General features: G+C 42.3%; 2 protein-coding genes across 9 annotated transcripts in view; one reads left to right on the top strand and one right to left on the bottom strand.

Annotated features, from left to right (window-relative positions):
* Window positions 1–10,011, top strand: part of LOC310948724 (LIM and calponin homology domains-containing protein 1-like) — an 88,867-nt gene extending 78,856 nt beyond the window's left edge. For 7 of the 8 annotated variants that reach the window (XM_083915945.1, XM_083915948.1, XM_083915949.1 and 4 more), the window contains 8 exons: window positions 2,258–2,350; window positions 2,577–2,741; window positions 2,925–3,019; window positions 3,518–3,679; window positions 4,450–4,545; window positions 5,884–5,992; window positions 6,845–6,947; window positions 7,939–10,011. In XM_083915945.1, the coding sequence (XP_083772071.1) occupies window positions 2,258–2,350; window positions 2,577–2,741; window positions 2,925–3,019; window positions 3,518–3,679; window positions 4,450–4,545; window positions 5,884–5,992; window positions 6,845–6,947; window positions 7,939–7,964 (849 nt within the window). In that variant the 3' untranslated portion in view covers window positions 7,965–10,011. The remainder of the gene's footprint in view (window positions 1–2,257; window positions 2,351–2,576; window positions 2,742–2,924; window positions 3,020–3,517; window positions 3,680–4,449; window positions 4,546–5,883; window positions 5,993–6,844; window positions 6,948–7,938) is intronic. The other variant, XM_083915950.1, reaches the window with a different exon arrangement.
* Window positions 10,012–12,493: 2,482 nt separating this feature from the next.
* phox2bb (paired like homeobox 2Bb) lies at window positions 12,494–14,395 on the bottom strand (the record flags this gene model as incomplete). Its single annotated transcript, XM_083915810.1, has 3 exons — window positions 12,494–12,922; window positions 13,343–13,530; window positions 14,155–14,395. 3 exons carry the CDS (start codon window positions 14,393–14,395, stop codon window positions 12,494–12,496), a joined length of 858 nt encoding a protein of 285 aa, XP_083771936.1.
* Between the last annotated feature and the right edge of the window lie 5,048 nt (window positions 14,396–19,443).

Raw genomic sequence — 19,443 nt, forward strand, 5'->3', positions numbered from 1 at the left:
CCAGGCCAGGCGGGCCGACCGCTGGTCTTGGGACCCGGATGAGGAGCGAAAGCGTCAGGAAAGGTGGCAGCAAGAGCAGGAGCGCATGCTGCAGGTACACAGTATACCTCAAAGGGTAAAGCATGGCGCATGAGTCTGCAAGGTTGGAGGTTCACGTACTTATAGAGCTTACTGGGTAGAGAAGGCCCCAGCAGGCCCCCTGTGAGGTGTAGGTGCAGAACTGACTTTTAGTTATAAACACCTATTAACAAACAAGTGAACAAACAAGTCCTAGGTAAATAAATAATGGTTCATGTGTGAAACTATTTAATTATGAGTCCCCATACTCCTGCTACAGAGATTTTAATTTTTGTTCACACAAAGTTTGGCAATCAGCACATATAGCTTTATTAGCTCATTTGCATAATAACTGTAGGTATAAGATTATATTTTTCAATTGAGCTTTCAGCCGCTGCACCTTAAATGAAGCTATGACAACACGTGTCAAATATCATGAAAAGGGTTATGTTTGTGCAGTAGTGGAGAATCGCATAGCTTAGATAACGCAGAGGAAAATACATAGTAAAACAGCCTCTCTTGGATATATCTGTTAATATCTGTTATAAATAATAATAATTAGACTGTAATAATTTAACACAGCCTCTTAATTGGCCTCAAATTGACAGTGCATCTCAATGGGAACAGCCAGTGTGATTGAATTTGGGTCAAACAAGCTTTCGGTTGAAGCTAATTGTTTACGGTGTATTTAGCATAGCAGGCAGATTTTCGGGATGACTTATGACAAATATGAATCGATGCATAAGCCAAAGCCAGACTGTATGTCCCAGTAAGTATTGATTGAGTCAATCGTATCAAGTGATGGATTTCCGAAGATGCCCAGGCTTAAAACTGGGCTAAATCTTTAAAGATTTTTTAGGCATCTGGGTTACAGCATATCAGTAAAGCAGGTCCTAACTAGGTTTTTGACATACAGTCAATGAAATGCTTATAAATAGGAAAGAAATGATTATATCTAACTATCTGGAATCCAATTATAACACAGATGTTTAGCCACAGACCGGGACACTTTACTGTAAATCATGCAGTGGTACAGTAAGCTGCTGTGTGACGGGTTAACCTCATTTCATTGCTACTTGCAAAGCTTGCCTCCATGTTTGTTTTATATCGAGCATATCCTCCTCCAAGAAAGGCACACCCCAACCACTCTGATGCACACTTTGACCACCGGAGGGCGATTTTGTGCAGTGGAAGAACCTCCAGTTTGGTTTTATCTGCTCACTGTCTCCATCTCATGCACATACACATAAAAGGACTTTGTCCAAGGTTGCTGCTGTTGCTGCTGCCCAAATCACCCTCTCTCTCCTCAACCAATCAGAGGTGCATCTCAGGTCCACATATTTTTAAACGTTAAAGGGGATTCATTGATATCTATGATATGCTGTACTCATCTACAGTGTAACCTTGATAAATAAATCTCCAACAACAGCAATGAGTACAGATTTCACGTCTTTCTGGTTGACTGTTTGAGATGAGATGCCCTGAAATGGATGAATGACTGGTGCCTTAATGTGCTTGTTACCTCCCCCGGTTGATTCTATGTTGTCTTTGTGCCTTGATCTTGATCTGTCTTCTGGCTTGCTTAAGTAGCTGTCTCTATTAATCTTGGATCTTTAAATTTGACATTTTGAGGTTCCTGCACAAGTCTAAAAAAAGTGAAAAACTAGTCTCATGAGGTTGGGTTGCAATTATAGAGGCGTACATGAAGGAAAAACATGATTTAGGACAAATTGAAGGCAGCTTTTGAAATGAGAACTGTGTAGGAACCTCTGCATGCTCTACTTTTGCCTTTTGTCCGCAGTGCCTGCTTCTGGTCTCTTATGTTTGCTTTTTATCCCTAACACGCAAATATCAGATCCGAGCAAGTCTTTAGCCATAACAGAGGAGGAAGCTATCTTTGCATTCATTTCCGTATGTATAAGTCCAGGCTATACATACTGAGGGAATGGACATTATATATAATCTACCAATTATTACAGCAGGATTTACAGGTCTGTCTCTTCTTGGATTAAATTAAGAAGAATGCAGTAGGAGAGAATTTTGTCAACTGAGGTCTTTTGAAAAGCCCATTTTGATGCAGCCAGATATGTCTGTGCATTATCTCTGTTTTCCTGCCAAAATATCCACCTGCAGAAAGTTAAGTCTTCGTCTTCGTTGAGGCTCTGTGCTGTATGTCATGTGTCTGTTGCCATGGTGACAGGAGAAGTACCGGCGCGAACAGGAGAAGCTGAAGGAGGAGTGGGAGAAAGCACAGAGGGAGGTGGCGGAGGAGGAGAGGAAGTACCACGAGGAGGTGTGTGCATGCTGATGCTGGAGCCATCATGTTGCACCTGTTATGTGTTTTCAGTGTAACTCACAACACTGAGGATCAGAAATCAGGATCATTGTTCAGTGTTGTTGTTCTGGATGAGAGCGACAGTTATATGAATAATATATGGGAATTTTGTAGTGTATATTTTGAGTGATAATCTTAACCCATGACGTTCTTGAAAACTCACCCAGCTCTCCCATCACAACAGGAGCGCAGGATACTGGAGGAAACTGTGGCGCCTCTCACTCCCCACTCCTCAGCACTGCCCTCCCCCAGCAGAGGGGAGATCTCCTCCATCTCGCAACCCCAGGACACCATCGTCCGTTCGCTGGCTGACTGGGAACGCAAGCAGGAACTGTTGGAGAGGCAGTCGGTGAATGGCTGATTTACTGATTATGGATAGTTAGTTTGTTAGAAGCATGCATTCACTTTGTATCAACTCATGAGGGGACTCGTCTGGGTGACAATCGGTTAGAATGACTTTAGTGGGCACAGTGTTCTGCTTTTTGACTGGTTGTTCAGCTAACTGTTCCCTGTTTGTGATTGGTCGGCACAGAGGGGGAGCACAGAGAGTGTCGAATGGAAACGGAGAGAAAACGACAGGACCAGTGACATCAGCACCGCTGACGACAGCATGAAAACAGGCAGAAGGTTAGCCAGCTATCTTAGAGTGGTAAATGCTGTGTTTTAGCCATTTCAGCTGACATTCTGAGCAGCAGATGCTTAAGATGTGGCCTTATGTGGCTTTAGTGTAGCAAGGTTATTTCCAGTCATGTAAGAAACGAGTGGGAACAGTGTGTTGAAGATGGAAACTACTAGAGAAGAATATAAAATCAGACCAGTACCCCCTAGAAACTAGTTTCATTGTGTGTGTATCACCTGCAGATACACAAACAATGAAATGTTAAACAATAATGTTTTGATTTTACTGCTTTTTACATATGTTTAGGGAAACTGGTGCTTCATGTGTTTGGAGAGTTTTGGTTGTTGTGTATCTGCAACTTTTATCTCAGCCCTGTTTTTCTTTGGTCAGGGTACCATCAAGGAAAAATACTGTAAATCTTAGTGGGATCATTGAAGTAACAGTTTATATCATGTGGTTTGATAGAAAACAAATTAATCTCAACATCATTTGTTCCTGATCCTCAGCTCGGTGAGTCAGAGCAGCAGTCAGGCAGAGACACTCGGTCACAGTCTGCAGAACGGCCAAAAACTTCCTATGATGCCAACCAAAGCCTCGACTCCAGTGAAGAAACAAGAAGAGCCTTCAGCAGACAGCAACAAGCCTGGGCGGCCTGCAGGAGACAGGAGGTGTGTGAACGTGTGTGAGAGAAGCCTACAGTCCAAGCTCTGCCACAATACCTCGATTTCATAGTGTTCACTCCTTTTCAGCTTTATTTGTCTCCTAGGTAGAAGAGTTAAGGGCACAACGTTATGGTCACACAGAATGTCCTTTAATGACGGTGTGACACAACCAAGCACAGGTTACAGCACTAGTTCCTATTATCACAACAGAGAATACATTCATTTAAAAATGTTCGGTATGGATTTCATGACTGAGATGTTTTTTTTTATTGTTTGCATGGGATTTATTCTACAAAACCATGTTAAGCATTGTTTTATTTCGTCATGTAACTTTTATTGTTTAATAACATTCCTATACTTTCAGGGTGGGCCCTCAGGTACTTTAATACTAGACTGCATTCACAATATCACCCCAGCTGTCAATACATATATCAAAATACCAGAATAGTGACTGGTAAGAGTGGGTGTTTTCGTCACACTTACAGTTAACCTGTTTGACCAGCAGGTGGCATCTTGTGCCTGTATTTCCCCTCATAGTCTTCCTCAACACAGAGAAACAAAAGTCTGCGACAAGAAAAGTGTTCATTCATACATTCATAAGACTCAGTAACATAACAGTGCATTTTAAAGAATAAGATAAGTCTAGGTTTGGCTCAGACATCACTCAGTTGTTTTCGGGTGTTCAGTTTGTTCTGGCTTTGATTGGTTTGTGTCTGACTCAGCCAATAGAGTCCATGTGAGTCATCATCATGTTGCATGTCGCTGTCCATTTCCAGGAGTGGTCCCATTGATAATAACATGTGCCGCAGCTCATCAAAAAACCCTGCAGCATGTTCACCACCTCCAGACACACTGCCTCCAGCACCCAACAGGTACTGCATCACAAACAGCCCACATTGAGGGCGCCGCTTCTTTTCTGCACTGTCATTGTCTGCTTTGCTGCCTACATTTCTCCACCCGTCCCATTACATGTACCACTGCAGCAAGGACCCTTGAATGTGTTGTGAATTTTAATATAATACATGGAAATGTCAGAGTTTTCTAGAAATTCAGCTGCTCACCTGCAGTTTCAGATCATTGAAATACAGTTAGATGTTTGGAAAATGACACAAGGAGACGTGTGGACAGGCTCTGTTGAACACACAAGCATCTTAATCAGTAGAAACTCAAATACAAAGACCATTAATAGCTTATTGGTCTTTTTATTTAAGGAATCCATTCACTAAACTTGTGAACGGTATTAAAAATATAGCCTTAATATTCTTCAACCACTTTGAAGACACTGTAGAGATGATGGGGGACTGTTGAGAGATGGAAACTCCTCCAGCGAGCTCTTCCTCCTCCTCTACAATACTTCTTACCAGCCTTTGCTCGCCGGCTGGTAGGAATTTTATTTCTTATTTTAAAAAAGCAGAGAGCAGCAGCAGGAGGAGACATCTGAAACATGGCATGGATGGATTATACGTCACAGTTAGAGCTGAGTATCACCACTGATTACCCGAATCGATTCGATTTCAGTTCACAAAGTCACAATTCGATTTGATTCAATGTCGATTTGACTATAGATACTTCAGATACAAAACCAGTATTGAAAGAGATTCTAAGAAAATGAATGTTGTAAATTGTATAAGGAACCCTCTCTAACCTGTCGCATCATGACAATATTAATGTATATTAAAAACACTACAGCAATCAATGCAATCAAGTACAGACTCTACAGTCATTGAGTAGCATGACATGGTTGGTACCAATGGATCCTTTAGTCCAACATCTAGTTTCATATGATACCAATAAAAGATTGATTTCTTTCTTTTTATGAATCGATATCAGATAAGGATGCAACGGCTATCAGTTTATTGATGAACCACGGCAAACGGTTAGCATTAATGTTTCAAATTGTTTTTGCAGAACATGTTACTATTTTAATGTTTATGCAGACAAAAAGTGCTGTTTAAAACGTGTTGATGAATCATTGTGTACTGTGTACGTGTCATTGTACAGTTGACCCTGTGTTCAAACTCTTAAGTTCAGAGTCATGTTGGGTGTGATTTAGTTTTTCTCTAACAACAGAATGTCTCTATTTCTCTTCCTGTCTTTCTCGTGTTCCCAGTATAACAAAACACTAACCAATGAACAGCTTATTGAGTCTGTCAGTACTTTACATCATTTATAGTTGCTTCGTCTTTTCTATGTCTCTCTCTCTCCTGTAGGTCTGTCAGTGGGAAGAAGCTGTGCTCCAGTTGTGGGCAGCCGTTGGGGAAGGGGGCGGCCATGATCATAGAGACCCTCAGTCTTTACTTCCACATTCACTGCTTTAAGGTCAGTGACAGGCATTTCAGTATTGTTCTCTCTTTTCTTTTCTACTTTTTAGCAGCAGTAGTGTTGTTGTGTGAAATGTATTGACACTATGTGCGTATCAAAGCCTAGTATATCTTGTTCCTCTGTGCCGCAGAGCTCAGTTGTTGTGTACATATTAATAAGCCACAATGTTGCACTGGGTGACATGTTCCTTCATTATAATGAGCATGGGAACTATGTATTTTGAGTCAGTCCCATGTAGGCTGTCCTGCACACCTGAGATACTCAGTAGAGCACCAGCTGTGTATTAATCTACGGCAGTACTGCAGGAATGAACCCTTAAACCCAGAGTGAGTTGGGATTTCCAGTTCCCTCGTCTCAGAGTCAGTGGGTTTTTTGAATGAATTTATTTTCCGATACCTGTTTCAAGGTCTGTGGTAACACAAGCTTAAGAGATTTTAACGTTTTCTTCCACGTGATTAAGTACGTCCGTCAATACCCCACTTATGAATTTGTTGGAAGCTACTGGGTGGTGTAGTTAGTTTGTAGCCTGACGTTAGCGTTTTGCTTGTGGTGATAGCATTTACGCTTAAAAAATCATAAAAGTTGTGTTCATTGATGAAGATTATCTTTCTGAAAAATTTATAAGTATAATAAACTTTTGTTTGCCACAAAGTTTATTTTCCAAAATCCAGTGGAAAAGTCCTGTAGCTTTTTGTCGAGGGAACTCTGGCCATGCTAACCTCAGGGTCAGCCTCCAAAAATACATCACTCCTGCAGTACTGTATAGCCCCCAGAAACATTGTACTATTTAGTCCTGATTGAATAAAGTTTTTGCTAATATCTGTTGTTAATATCGCTGTCTCTCTTCAGTGTGGGGTGTGTAAGGGACAGTTAGGCGACACCACCACAGGGACGGACGTCCGGATCAAAAACGGCCTCCTTAACTGCCACCAGTGCTACATCCGCTCCCGCTGTAAGTCCCTCCACTGCCTTTCTCTCGCCCAAGCTCTGTCCTACCCCCCCCCCCTCTCTCTCTCTTTTGTCTCACACCCTTTCTCTCTCTGTTTGCTGCCTCTATAACAATGTTTCCATCCATCCATCCCAAACATAAATGAATTATGAATGTCAGCTTCTGTCAGCTGGTTCCAAGCAAATGAACCACCGTCCTGAATATCAACAAACTCAACCAGCAGAAATAAATAAATATGCTGTTACATAAAGAGAGAGTTTAATTATTCAACGTTATAAAAAGAGTAAGGTGTTGTTGTTTTGTAATTATTTGGTGATGTCGGCCATATTTCATATTTTCCCTGATGAATAAATGCAGTGTTCAATAAGGGGATGGTGTCGTAGCACCAGCAGTAAATACGGTGCTCATAAATCAGGTAGGAAAACAGACAAATCTTTGTTTGATTTATTATTTCCAAAGTCAACTTGACACTGTTTTATGATAGAAACTTGAAGGTGTATTTCAGAGGTTTCCTTCTTTATTGCAGCCCCGCTGTGTGGCTGATAAGACGAGTGTATTTTAATATAAAAATCCGACCCAGTGCAGCTTTAATAAAGACGTGTCAGGCTCGGTGAAGCTTGGCTGAACGGAGGGATGGCTCTGAAGCTGCATCAGGTCCCCCCAGAGAAACTGTTGTAGTGTGTAGCAGCTGGGAGAGGACGACTGTAACTTCCTGTCCCTTTCACCTCGTCTGCACAAGAGCAAAGGTTCATGCTTTCTGAAAGACGCGGCTCACATTTACATAACCTCTCACCAGCTGTTATCATTTGGGGATCGGAAAACCACAAAATCAAATCAGAAGGCCCCAAAGTCATTATCCTGAGCTAAGAGCTTTTCTTTTATAAGAGCTTCGTGTCCTTAACCTTAACCAAACACCCTCCCACCCCCCACCCCAAAAAAACAATTGTGGCTAGTAAAACTTGTGGGTTTCATTCTCTCTCTTTCTCCTTTCAAGCGGCCGGACAGCCAACCACGTTGTGACGCTCAACAGAAAAGCACACGAGGTTCATGGAAGAAACCCCATCCCTGTTTTAACCCGATTATCTGCAAACCATGTCCTTCGCAGCGTGTCGGGATCTTTGCATCCTCAATAACCAATGAAGATTCATCACATGGGGCCAAACGGGGGGATCTGGGGACAGTCAAACATTTAAACAAATATATACTCTTGGTGTTAATGTCATCTGATATGTGAGTGAAATCCGGATTTGATTGGTCCACGTTCCACCACAGACTCTGTTTCATCATGCAGCGAGCGAGCGGCCGAGAGAGAGAGCTAGAGAGAAAGAGAGAGAGACTGTTCTGAGGTGGCGGCCATGTTGAAAAGAAAAGACAATAACATTTGCAGATGCTTCAAACACAGGTAGGCTAACGCTAACGTCCAGCACTGTCACAGTGAACACACAGAAAGAAAATATGGTGTTCAGGTCTCGGTTAAGTAGAATGCGATTATATTTTCCTGGTTGGAAACAAAATGTGAATATTTACCTTTCAGTTCATTATGATGGAAATGCAGTTTATCACATAGTTATTATCATTTAAGGACAATTCTCTTAATTTGGATTCAAATCCAAAAACGGGAGAGAAAACTGAATATGTGGTCAGGCAGCTCAAATTGGATTTTTTCTATTTCTATAAACAGACTGGATCTCCGTAATAGGAATAATTGTTTGCCCCTTTAGTGCTAGATTTAAAAAATACAGAAACGTAATTCAAAAGTGCAGTGAAGGTCACTATAAAACCACGACTTAGATCCACAGACACAACACAAACAATAAGTCACTATTTTGTACCCTTCGCTCCTCACAGTGAACCCCCCCAGTGTCTCTCGTTCTGTGCTTCTGAATAAAATTAGCTTCTGATAGAAACACATATTATGGATGCAGTTCATCTTTAGGGCAATAACACGACTCGTGAGCTGTTTTAGTGCTCTCGGGTCACGGCGGGTTGCTCCTCGGCCAGCCTGTCCGCTTGGAAAGTCAGGACTTTAACGTGCCTTAGGAAAGCAAGGTGATGCAGGAAAAAACACACACCAGCTGTATGGTGTTTTATTTTTATTTTATTTTCGTTTCATTCATGGGTGTAGGGAGGGATCTGGCCAAATTTGAACCCTTAAACTGCAGACAGACAGGCTGCAGCCCTCCTTTACATCACACTTCAGTTAAGTACTGCTTATTTTACATGAACAACCCTTAATGTCATATTTCCCCCTGTGATTCCTCAGTGATTTGCAGTGACACAAGCCGGTGCAAAGGAATACATGTGTTGTCTATTTGGATACAAATATATATACACACACTGCAGGGGAGACCATTGATTTCCTTTGAATGTTCTAGAGAGATATAGACTTCTGTACGCTATTAAATGAGGTCATTTTGATAATTGCTCAGTGGTAGGATTCATTTATAAAATGACAAAAAGACAAAACTCACCAGTACATGTTGCATCTAGTGACACAGCAGAGGTAATGCAAACACTCATACCAGCAGCAGATGCTCTTGTGCAATATTTGGTTGGATGGAAACTAAAGATCTTTGCCGCCAGCTGGACACTTTAAGTCACTTGCTTCTTCTTTTTTTTTTTTGATCTTGTATGAGAAGAGCTCGGTTATGTATTGTGGATGTAAAAAAATGCACGTTTAAGCCTAAAACCAAATGATTTGCTGTATGAAAGCAAACTAGCTGCCTCCTCCTCCTCCTCCTCCACTGCGTCCTATAGCCAAGCTTCTCCTGCGGGTTCATCTCTCTGAGCTACAGTGTTTATAAGCTTCTGTTCCGGTTGTGTATTTTATTTCTCATCCTCATTTAGTTCATGAATAAATCTCGGCTGAGTCTCTTCTTACGGGATCTTTGAGACGGAGCTCTATATTCAGACGGTCTTCTAAACAGGATGGTTGGGGAACGAAACCTTTGCGTCTGTTCTGTATTTATTGTAATAATGACCTGAACACTATCCGAAATATAGATGCATTTGATGTTTAAATGCAACGGCATTTATAGCATACTGTATGTTTATAAATAAAATGTGATAAATTAAAACTGCTTCTTTCTTTTGTGTTTCCAATCATCCCACATAAAAAAATTATAATGCACCACCTGAAATAAGTAAAAGAAGGTGGTGAATAAATGTTTTAAACATTTGATAATGCATCCACTCAAGTGTCCTGTTGAGGACTGATTTCGTTTTAAATCGTGTTTACGGCAGAACTTCTCTGTGGCTTATTCGTTTATTTATTCATGTTATTGTTAAACCTTTTTATTAACCAGGTAAATTTGAGGAGACCTGGCAAAATCGACGATGATGACGCATAAAACAATATTATAAACAGAAGATTGGGTCATAAAATGTTATTGTTGTTATGGCCTCAGAAACACACATAATAACAAATATATTGAAGTCTGTCAGTTTAACCCTGTAAAGACAGGTGCAGACAGATGTCCGTCCTCCACAGAGCTGGGTCTGTCTGACGTTCCTGTCTGTTATATTGAAGGTTTTCGTTGCCACCGTCCTCTACGGGGGAATTGTTGGGTCTCTGTAAATCATAAATAAGTCATAGAGTGTGGTCTTTACCTACTCTGTAAAGTTTCCTGAGATAACTTTTGTTATGGTTTGGCACTATAAATAAAATTGAATTGAATTGAATTTAAAGCCTAAAATGACAACATCGGGCTTTGGCCTAAAAGTGTCAAATGCTGTAAATGTTCTTTGAAGACTGCATTTGACATCATCATGTGGTGGTTCCTGTATTTGGGTGTTGTATAAAATAAGGTGTAATGTGTAAATAGGATTTGGAAATGCTTTGGTCTTTAAAAGGTTAAAATCTGATTTTCTTAAAAGAAAACAGTTTATTAAAGATGAAATTGTTTCCATCTTTCCTCAGGTCTATTGACATTTTTTGACATCGTGTGAGCGTTTCTTTTTAATTATATTTCTGTTTCAGACGCGCCACACTTGATTCTAAAGATTTGCGTTGAAACCGGTGAAATTCTGTTCATGTAAAGGCAAATTTTATCATCGATTTAGGGGAAATGAATCCTGAGGGTCGTTGAATGGCGAAGCGCTGCGGAGCTGTCCGTGGTGCTGAAATCTGCAGCTTTTTCAAACGAACGAGGCTTTAAAACCTTTGCATTTATGACTGAGTAGTTATTAATAAGTTTAGTTTAGGATCATATAACTGAAGAATATGTCAATCTGTAATATAACAACGAATAACTTTCCCTCTGTGTCCAAATAAAACATGACAAAAGCAACTTGGACTATTATTTGTTTTTTATCATCAACAACCATTTCAATGGTACACCTGGAAAACTATGTGCACATGTAGAAATATTTCCTTCTTAAATATAAGCATTCATTACCTACATATAAATAACTTTCAGATCCGGGACAAAACAGGTTACATAATGCTCACACAATGGAAGAGAACTCATTGTAAAAAAAATCAGACAGAGCGAGAGAGAGAGAGACAACATGCAAATTATATAGAAATAAATACAATGTTTGCATCCATTCCCCCTTTCTCTTTTTTTTTTTACCCAAAATAAATTCTTCCCAGGGGATTTTGTAAAACATCCAAAAAGACTTGTATGGTCGATCTACGAGGGAGTATGGCCTATGGTTCAACTATAGGAGACAAGAATACGCATTAACACTGTACAGTTTGAGCCACAAAACACTGCCGTAGAAAGACACACGAAACACACACACACATTTCCTGTCAAGAGGTGAACATTGCGGTAGTTTGTGCCTTTTTTTTTCTCGAGGAAACAATTGTGTTTATATCGATAATTTAAAGAAACTAAACTCTCAGCAGCCCTGGAAACGTCTGGCTGTCGTGTCTGCGGGGGGGGGGGGGGGGCAGGAAAGCAAACCGCGTCAGGCCTCGTTGGGTTTGCGCTGTCACACCGTGGATCTGTGAGAGAGAGAGAGAGCACCCTCGGCCGTGGACTTTAACACGTCTCTCTACCGAACAAAGCAGCTGTTGAACTCTGACATGTAATGTGACTTAACGAGGCCCCTTTTGCGCACTGATGGCACGACGCGTTTCCAGTGCGCAACGTCTGCGTTTTCTCATGAATTGGCCCCCCCCAAAAAAAGGTTCATCTTAACAAGTCACTCTGTCCAGTGTTCAGTCTTAAATGTGTCCTTTTGCATCGGGTTGAGTTGTGTTGTCTTGTTCTGAAATGATCATTTTGTAGATATAAGTACAGTAATGTGTGATTTCAGTCTTTAGACAGGACCGGAAACAAGTGGAAACATTTCACCGAACTTACACTCGTTTTGAGAAAACACAAATGTTGTTATCAGACAACGTGACTTGTCAAGGTGGGTATTTTCACAGCAAACGTGTCAACTGACCACAAGAAACGGCGCAAGGCATAAAAATAAAATAACAGAGGTGCCGTCTTCTTTTAACTGCTCGTAATTGTCCTTAAGTCTGTCTCGGGCGATTGCTTTTCAGTCTCCGGAGGCTGAGGGAACTGTTTTTCCTCCTCCGCTGTGAAGCTTCACTAGAACATGCTGGTCTTTACTAATGTAGCTTTGGCTCCGTTCTGTCTTTGCAAAGACGACAGTACGCTGGCGAACGGCCCGCCCAATGAGTCCGGGATAGAGGTGATGGTCCCCGGGGCGGTGGCCCAGCCCTGGCTCGCTGCTGTCACCCCCATGCTGGTGGCAACGGAGGTCTTCACTTGGTCCACCTGTCCGTTCCCGGTGGTGTTGACCTGGACTCCAGTGGGGCTCGGTCCGCCGCAGTTGGAGGTGGGGAGGGGGTTCGGGCCAGGTCCTCCTGTGCTGTCCGGGTCGGTGGATTTGGTGTCTTTAATGTCTTCATCTCTGGAGTCGGACTTCTTTCCAGAGTTGGACTTGGCAGCCGCTGCGGCCGCTGCAGCTGCCCGCTCCTGCTTGCGAAACTTGGCACGCCGGTTTTGGAACCACACCTGGAAAATAGAGAAAGGGTGCAAGAGAAGAGTTAACCACCATGGAGGGTTGGTTTTTGACAAAAAAGATCATCTAAAACTATTTATTATTTCCAAATTGACAAGACAACGAGGCTCTAAAGCACAGCTAATGATTTGAGTGTCTTATAAACGCGTTTTGACGTTTAAATGTTTTAAAGTGTCCCTAAAAACAAACACCATCTTTATTTTGCGCACTGGTGCATGAGTGTGTTCGATGGTGCCAGCAGGTGGAGACGGTTCATCATGGCAAAGCCTTAAAGCTTATATTTCACTAAAACCTATAAGTGATTAAATGCAGTGTCTCAAAATGTTTCTTATTTGCATTATAAATCCACCCGTGCGTAATCGTGCGTAATACGGAGCAGGTCGGCGTTTGCTGCAGAGCCGGGGGCTGTGTACCTGCACTCGGGCTTCGGTCAGATCGATTTTGAGTGCCAGCTCCTCTCGGGTGTAGATGTCCGGGTAGTGCGTTTCAGCAAAAACCCGCTCCAGCTCCTTCAGCTGGGCGCTGGTGAACGTGGTCCGGATGCGCCTCTGCTTCCTCTTCTCGTTCAGTCCGCCGTGATCCGTGAACAGTTTGTAGGGAACTGTAAACAAATAAAATGTCACCGTCAGTGCACTGCTCTTATCTGTGCACTGTGAGATATGAGGGTGTAATTGTCAAATGGAAGTAAATTGGATATTTTGTATAAAATCCGGTTATGGATGCTGGGCTAAAGCGTTCAATTGTATTACGCCTTTGATTACCTGCGAATTACTTCTGAATTGATAACGTGGCTGACCTGTGATGCGGTTAATTGTGATGTTAAACTAATTGTTGCTCCTCAGATTGAGGCTCAAGTTTGAAAACTTGTCATAATGTTCCCATCCGCCCCGTGTGTTGCTACTGTAACTCCAATTCGGTGTCAATAATGAGCTTTAGTCTTTGGTTATCTAATTATTTCCCAAGCTTTATGTCTCATCGCAAAGTAAATAAATTATGCCGATCATTTTGGCAGCTTAAGATAATTCTGTTGGCGGTTTTGGGTGTGACTGGGATAGTATAACCCCGTAACCGAATTACCGCTTGCCTGCAATCGCTTCTAACGTGATAAATTCTTTCATTTGTGTAAGCAAATTTCGTTTGGTAAATACTAAACACATTTCCATTTTCAAATGCAATCAAGGAGTCCTATAATACGCCGGGTTGAGGCTCCGGAGCCGCTGCTTACCTGCGGCGTACGGGCTGCTCTGGTGGTCCCGCAGGGTCCCCAGGCTGCAGGACCCCGGCGTGAGGGACGGACAGCCGGAGGTGGCCCCGAAAGTTGTCCTGATGGGATTGTACTGAAACCCACTGGCTTGACTGCACGAGCTGAAGTCCGCATAGGCCGATGCCAAGCTCGTCGTGTCCATCCCGGCCATACATGACTCGTAGGCAGAGGAATTTAGGTAAGAATACTCCATTTTATACATTTGAGAAGGCTCGGTGGCGTTAGAAAGCTGCACTTCCCGGGAAAAAAAGAGACGGCAAACCAAATCTAGCCCCAAAAAATGGGTTAGAAAGTAAAAAAAAGAATAGGAATCAAAATGAGGAGGACGCGCGGTCTGAGATGGGGGGGAAAGATGACTTGTTTGGTTTGAACTGGTTGGAAGGAGGCTGGACGGTGGGTAGATGTTCACTGCTCAGCGCCTGCTCCAAAACTGGCCTCCTTTATAGGAACCTAGCCCTGTTTTATGAAAAGCCCCCTAAGAGCCGCCTAGCCCGAGGTCTCTAGAGCATATAGTCCTCATAATAAACTTGGCTCTTTCCGCTTGGACAATAGCAAAGCGTTTGGTCTTATTGCTAGCGCTTTTTTACATGACAATAACTCATCAGTCTATTGGGCTGGCACTGGGGGCCCGGGCTGTCCAACCTCCCTATCATTGATCCCCTGCATCTCTAATTAGAATTTAATACCACGCCATTACGCACCCCTCCACCGCCGCCGCCGCACCCCCTCCACCCCTCCACCCCTCTACCCATCCACCCCACTCCTCTCCAACCACCATCTTGCCCTTTAATTCAATCACACCACTTGGAAATAATGAAAGTTGGGTGACGATTCTCCCTGATCCAATTTTCTCCAAGCTTTTAAGCCTTTTAAGCGACCGTATACCTTGGGCAGGATTTCACATAGTATTCCCCCTCTGCCTCTTCCTTCTGCCCGTCTGCTCCGACTGTTTCTGACTCTGGTCCTCTGCACCGAACCAGCAAAACATGCTCCTTTTAAACCACTGTTACAGCCCGTTTTGTCGTTTATAGGTTTAAAATCTCATTTTTTTGGGACAAATAAAAATCTGCAACTGGGGTGAAGTCGCTCGTTTCAATTGTTTTATAATGTTTTGTGTCAAATTACTGAAACAAATGATCTTCATTTTTTTATTTGAGGTTTTTTTTATGGTTACACTGAATAAAAAAGGCTTCTTGGAGTGTGTTCTCCCCCACAGTGCGCACCAATCACACCCATAACCACAGCGCTGCATCCACTGTACAGAATACACCCTTTGTTCTGATTTCCCCTTTGTTTTATTTCACCTTGCACTGCACGAGCTCTGACATCTTCCATTGTTTTAAACTCATCAATTAGACTTTTAAATCCCCTTTAAATAATAAAAAAGTCAATAAATGAAAGTTAAAAATTGACTCAACATATAAACATTTACGCACAGTAATAAAGCAGTTTTCCAGCTTCAGTATAATAATGTTTAATAATGTTTAATAATGTTTAATAAATCCCCCTTTTTGCCAAATAAACCCAAGGCTTTCTAATTCTGCCCTCTGCCCTGCTGCGGTGTAATCTCTGCTAAACTTCCGGGTGTGTTTTATGATTCAAATGAGTTTGTAATTGTCTTTATTACTTTCATTATTCCGTTGATTTGGCAAATAACATCTTTCTAATGAAAGTAACGAACTGGCGATGCAGTCATCGGACCTCTTAGGCTCACGGTATTGGCTGAGTGCTTAATTTGGTTTGTGTAATAAGGTGAACCGTTTTCTATGGCGCTTACACACTCGTGTGTGTGTGTGCGTGTGTGTGTCGTGTTTTTTTTTTGTTTTTTTTTCCCCATTGGACCGAGTTCAAGTCCTCGTTTAAAGCTGCGGATTTTTTTTTCCTCTTCCAAATTATCGGGACGCAAAAACGCGCAGTAGGAATTATGGAGCAACCATTAAATGGAGCAGACGAGTTTGATGTTTGGATTCGTGTTTCAGGGATTGATCTGTGTGCGGACACTGAATTATCACTATAATATCCCAGTGATGACCCTGAGTGTGTGTATGAAGCTCCACAGTGACTTTAAACCGGGGTTTTTATCACGCGTGGGCTCATTTTGGACACTGGATATTATAAAATGTTATTTCACAACCTGTAAAATGTTAGTATAGAATTATTATAGAGCTTCTGGTTTGATTTGATTATTCAAAGTATTGATCTTATTTATTCATGTTAATTAAAAAAGGCTGGGGAAATAAAACAACAATAAATAAACATGTATTTGTTGGAATCGACGCAACAAGGAGATGAAATAAAGAAATAAGAGGCCTTCTAACCCACAGGTCAGCTGCTCTGAGAGTAACTCCAGTGCAAATCCTCCTTTCACCTCCGTGTAAAGGTTAAAGTGAGGTTCTTATTTTTTAAATATTCACACACAAACTGTGAGGAACGACCAACTTTCTTACGATATTGGTGCCAAATCCATAACAAAGGCTGTCGTTTAACGAATGAATCACTTGTTTTTTATAATAAACGTAAAGGACATTTAAAGATGCACTATGGCACCAGGCGCTTTTATAAACCGGACATATTGTCCGTGCGGTCTTCGGGCTGCAGCTCCCGCGTGTTCCCCTTAAAACAGACGCCGTTCGCCATCAATTATCTTTCTCCACAATTGCTGACGTGTTGCAGTGTGTTGCTCCCCTTTCTTCCGTGTGTACATTGTCTTTTCAGAGATCAACCAGTCAGGAGGAGAGAGAAAAAAGTGAATTCTTCCTTGACACAACCCGGTGCCTATTATGTTAATGTTTTCTCTCTCTCTCTTTTTATTTTCTCTTTCTACACACGAGCTGGGACCCGAAAGTTGTACCAAATGGTTAATTTGATTATTGAAACCAAAGAGCCAAATGCTCCACCGTCCTCCCTCCACGCGTCTGGCAGCGAGAAAAGAAACCATCTCTGGGAATTAATCTAATAACGCTCAAAGAAACGAGAAGTCTTTTCTGATATTTCGCCGAGGCAAATACAATTATAGCTTTTAGCCATCGCCTTCTTTCACTGAAGCCGCCCTTTATTCCTGTGCTCTATAGTCCTTACACCATAGTCCACCCGCTATTGAAACGCCACCTCTTTTATAGTTTCAACATCTTTTAATTCTTCCAGCTGGTTCGGGAGGGGCGTGAAGCCGCGGTTTGATATTTTGATGTGAGAATATTAAATCCCGAAAGGCGAGACTCTGCAATCCGAGGTGATAAATGGGTTTTTTTTTAATTTCTATAATTTTTTGCAAGATGCAAAGCGTGCAGACGGTCGATGTCCTGCAGAGGGGCCTCCGTGGTGCCTGCAGGTAGTTTCCAAACAGCAACAGTGCTTGCAAACATAACATGATTTACAGTAACATAATGACCCCTTAATTCAAGTAAAGCGGTAGTTAATTTGTAATGATGTGGCAAATAAAGGGCTTCAACCTAAAGGCCTTCACTTAAATAAATCAGGAAAAGGCGATGTGTGCAAGACCCTAAATTCCCCTGGCAAGTGCCGGACAATAGCCGGAATATGGGAGCAACTCCTCTCCATTTAGTGCGCACTATCGTTGCTCAGCAATATAGGAATGCGGGTCGACAGGAGGGACAAAAAGAGGAACAAAATGCCATTGTCTCTGGATGGATTGGATGGATCCACTCCCCCGAAAAGGCAAAGAAACAGAGGAGGATAAAGAGAGGGAGAGCGCGATGGGAGGGTCCCGCTGTCACATTTCACCTACAACGTCTCACTCCTCCGCCCGAGGAAATCCTACGCTTATCAAAACGGTTATTAATAAGGCCGCGTGTTGCAGGGGAGGGGCTCGAGAGCAGATACAAAATCATTTTGTAGATGCTCTCGTGGCAATTTAGTGTGATGTCTCAATTTGACGGGATGGATGAAGGCGAGCTTTCACCTGCAAAATGCATGGGGGGAAAAAATGCCGGATAAAACCAGCGGGACAGTAAACGCGCACCTCCACAATAACGCTTCGATAATTACCCAAAACAATTGTATTATTTAATAAACAAGAGTCGATATATATATTTTATTGTTTCTCTAAGCTGCTCCTGATTATGTGATCTGAAACTGCACATGAGAAAAACCCGTTGACACAAAAGAGGGGAAGAAAAAAAAGAGTCTGAGTTAAAGCTGTTCCAGGCCGGTGCGTAAAAAGCGCATCGCGTTTCCAAGCGCACAGATGGAAAGTGACATCTGGAGAAGGGCAAAATTAAATTAGTAGCTGGTGTCTTCTCTCGGTGTCTCTAAAAAAAACGTGCAGCACAAAAGACCTCGGTGTCTCAGTCTGCTGCGTGCAGGCTCGTGTTGTTGTTGTTGTTACAGGAGTTTCTCACCTGGTGCTTTATTCGGTCTTTGGCACAGATATGAGAACAGTGTGCGCTCCGTGATGGTGGTGCAAGGAGGGTAAACCTACCTGATCTCATTTTATTCGCTTCTTCGTGCAGGAAATATAGTTTAAGCATCTTAATAGTTCATTTTAAAAGATCAAGCATCGCACTTGAATGAAAATAAACTTGGGGGGACGCAGATGTACAGACATTATCAACTTGGTATTTAGCCTATATGGAAACAGAATTATTCATTTACAGATTATTTACGAGGGAAATGTAAGTTTGTTATCCCCGTGTGTTGCAGCAGGTACTACAGCCTCTTCTGTGTGTGACGTTTCCCTGTTATCTCCCATTAACTCGTCTCATTGTCTTCCAGATGCTGCAGCCAGCTCCTGCAGAGCACGGCTCGTCTCTCCTTGCTTCTCCGGCCCCTGTGAGCCTTTATCTGTGCTTCCCAAGTGACCAAGAGACCAGCCAGTGGATTAACATAAAAATCTTATTCCGGGGGATAAGATTAGGAAACATATTACCCTCAAACGCGGCCTTGGCACGAGCGAGGGCTCGGCGAGGAATCAATTACTAAATTACTCCAACCTCTAAGTCGACATTAACGCAGAGAAATGCCATCGACCGGCTCTGAAATAAGATTTCGCAAAGATGTGATCATTAAATCTCTTGCCAGTGTTCAAGAATTTGATTCATAAAATCGTCTGAAATGAGATGGAATTAAATTCTTATCGGAGCTCTTGTCATCGTTTCATCCCCCGCTGTTTAACGTTGGTCAATGGCCTTCATGAGATTTCCCCTGTAAATAAACTTGGTAATTGAATCCGCCTCTCCGCGACACATTGTTTGCTTGTTATTAATTTATTGCAGCCGTGCAGGCGGACGGACG

Source organism: Echiichthys vipera (genome assembly GCF_963691815.1).
Source record: "Echiichthys vipera genome assembly, chromosome: 6".
Classification (NCBI taxonomy): Eukaryota; Metazoa; Chordata; class Actinopteri; order Perciformes; family Trachinidae; genus Echiichthys; species Echiichthys vipera.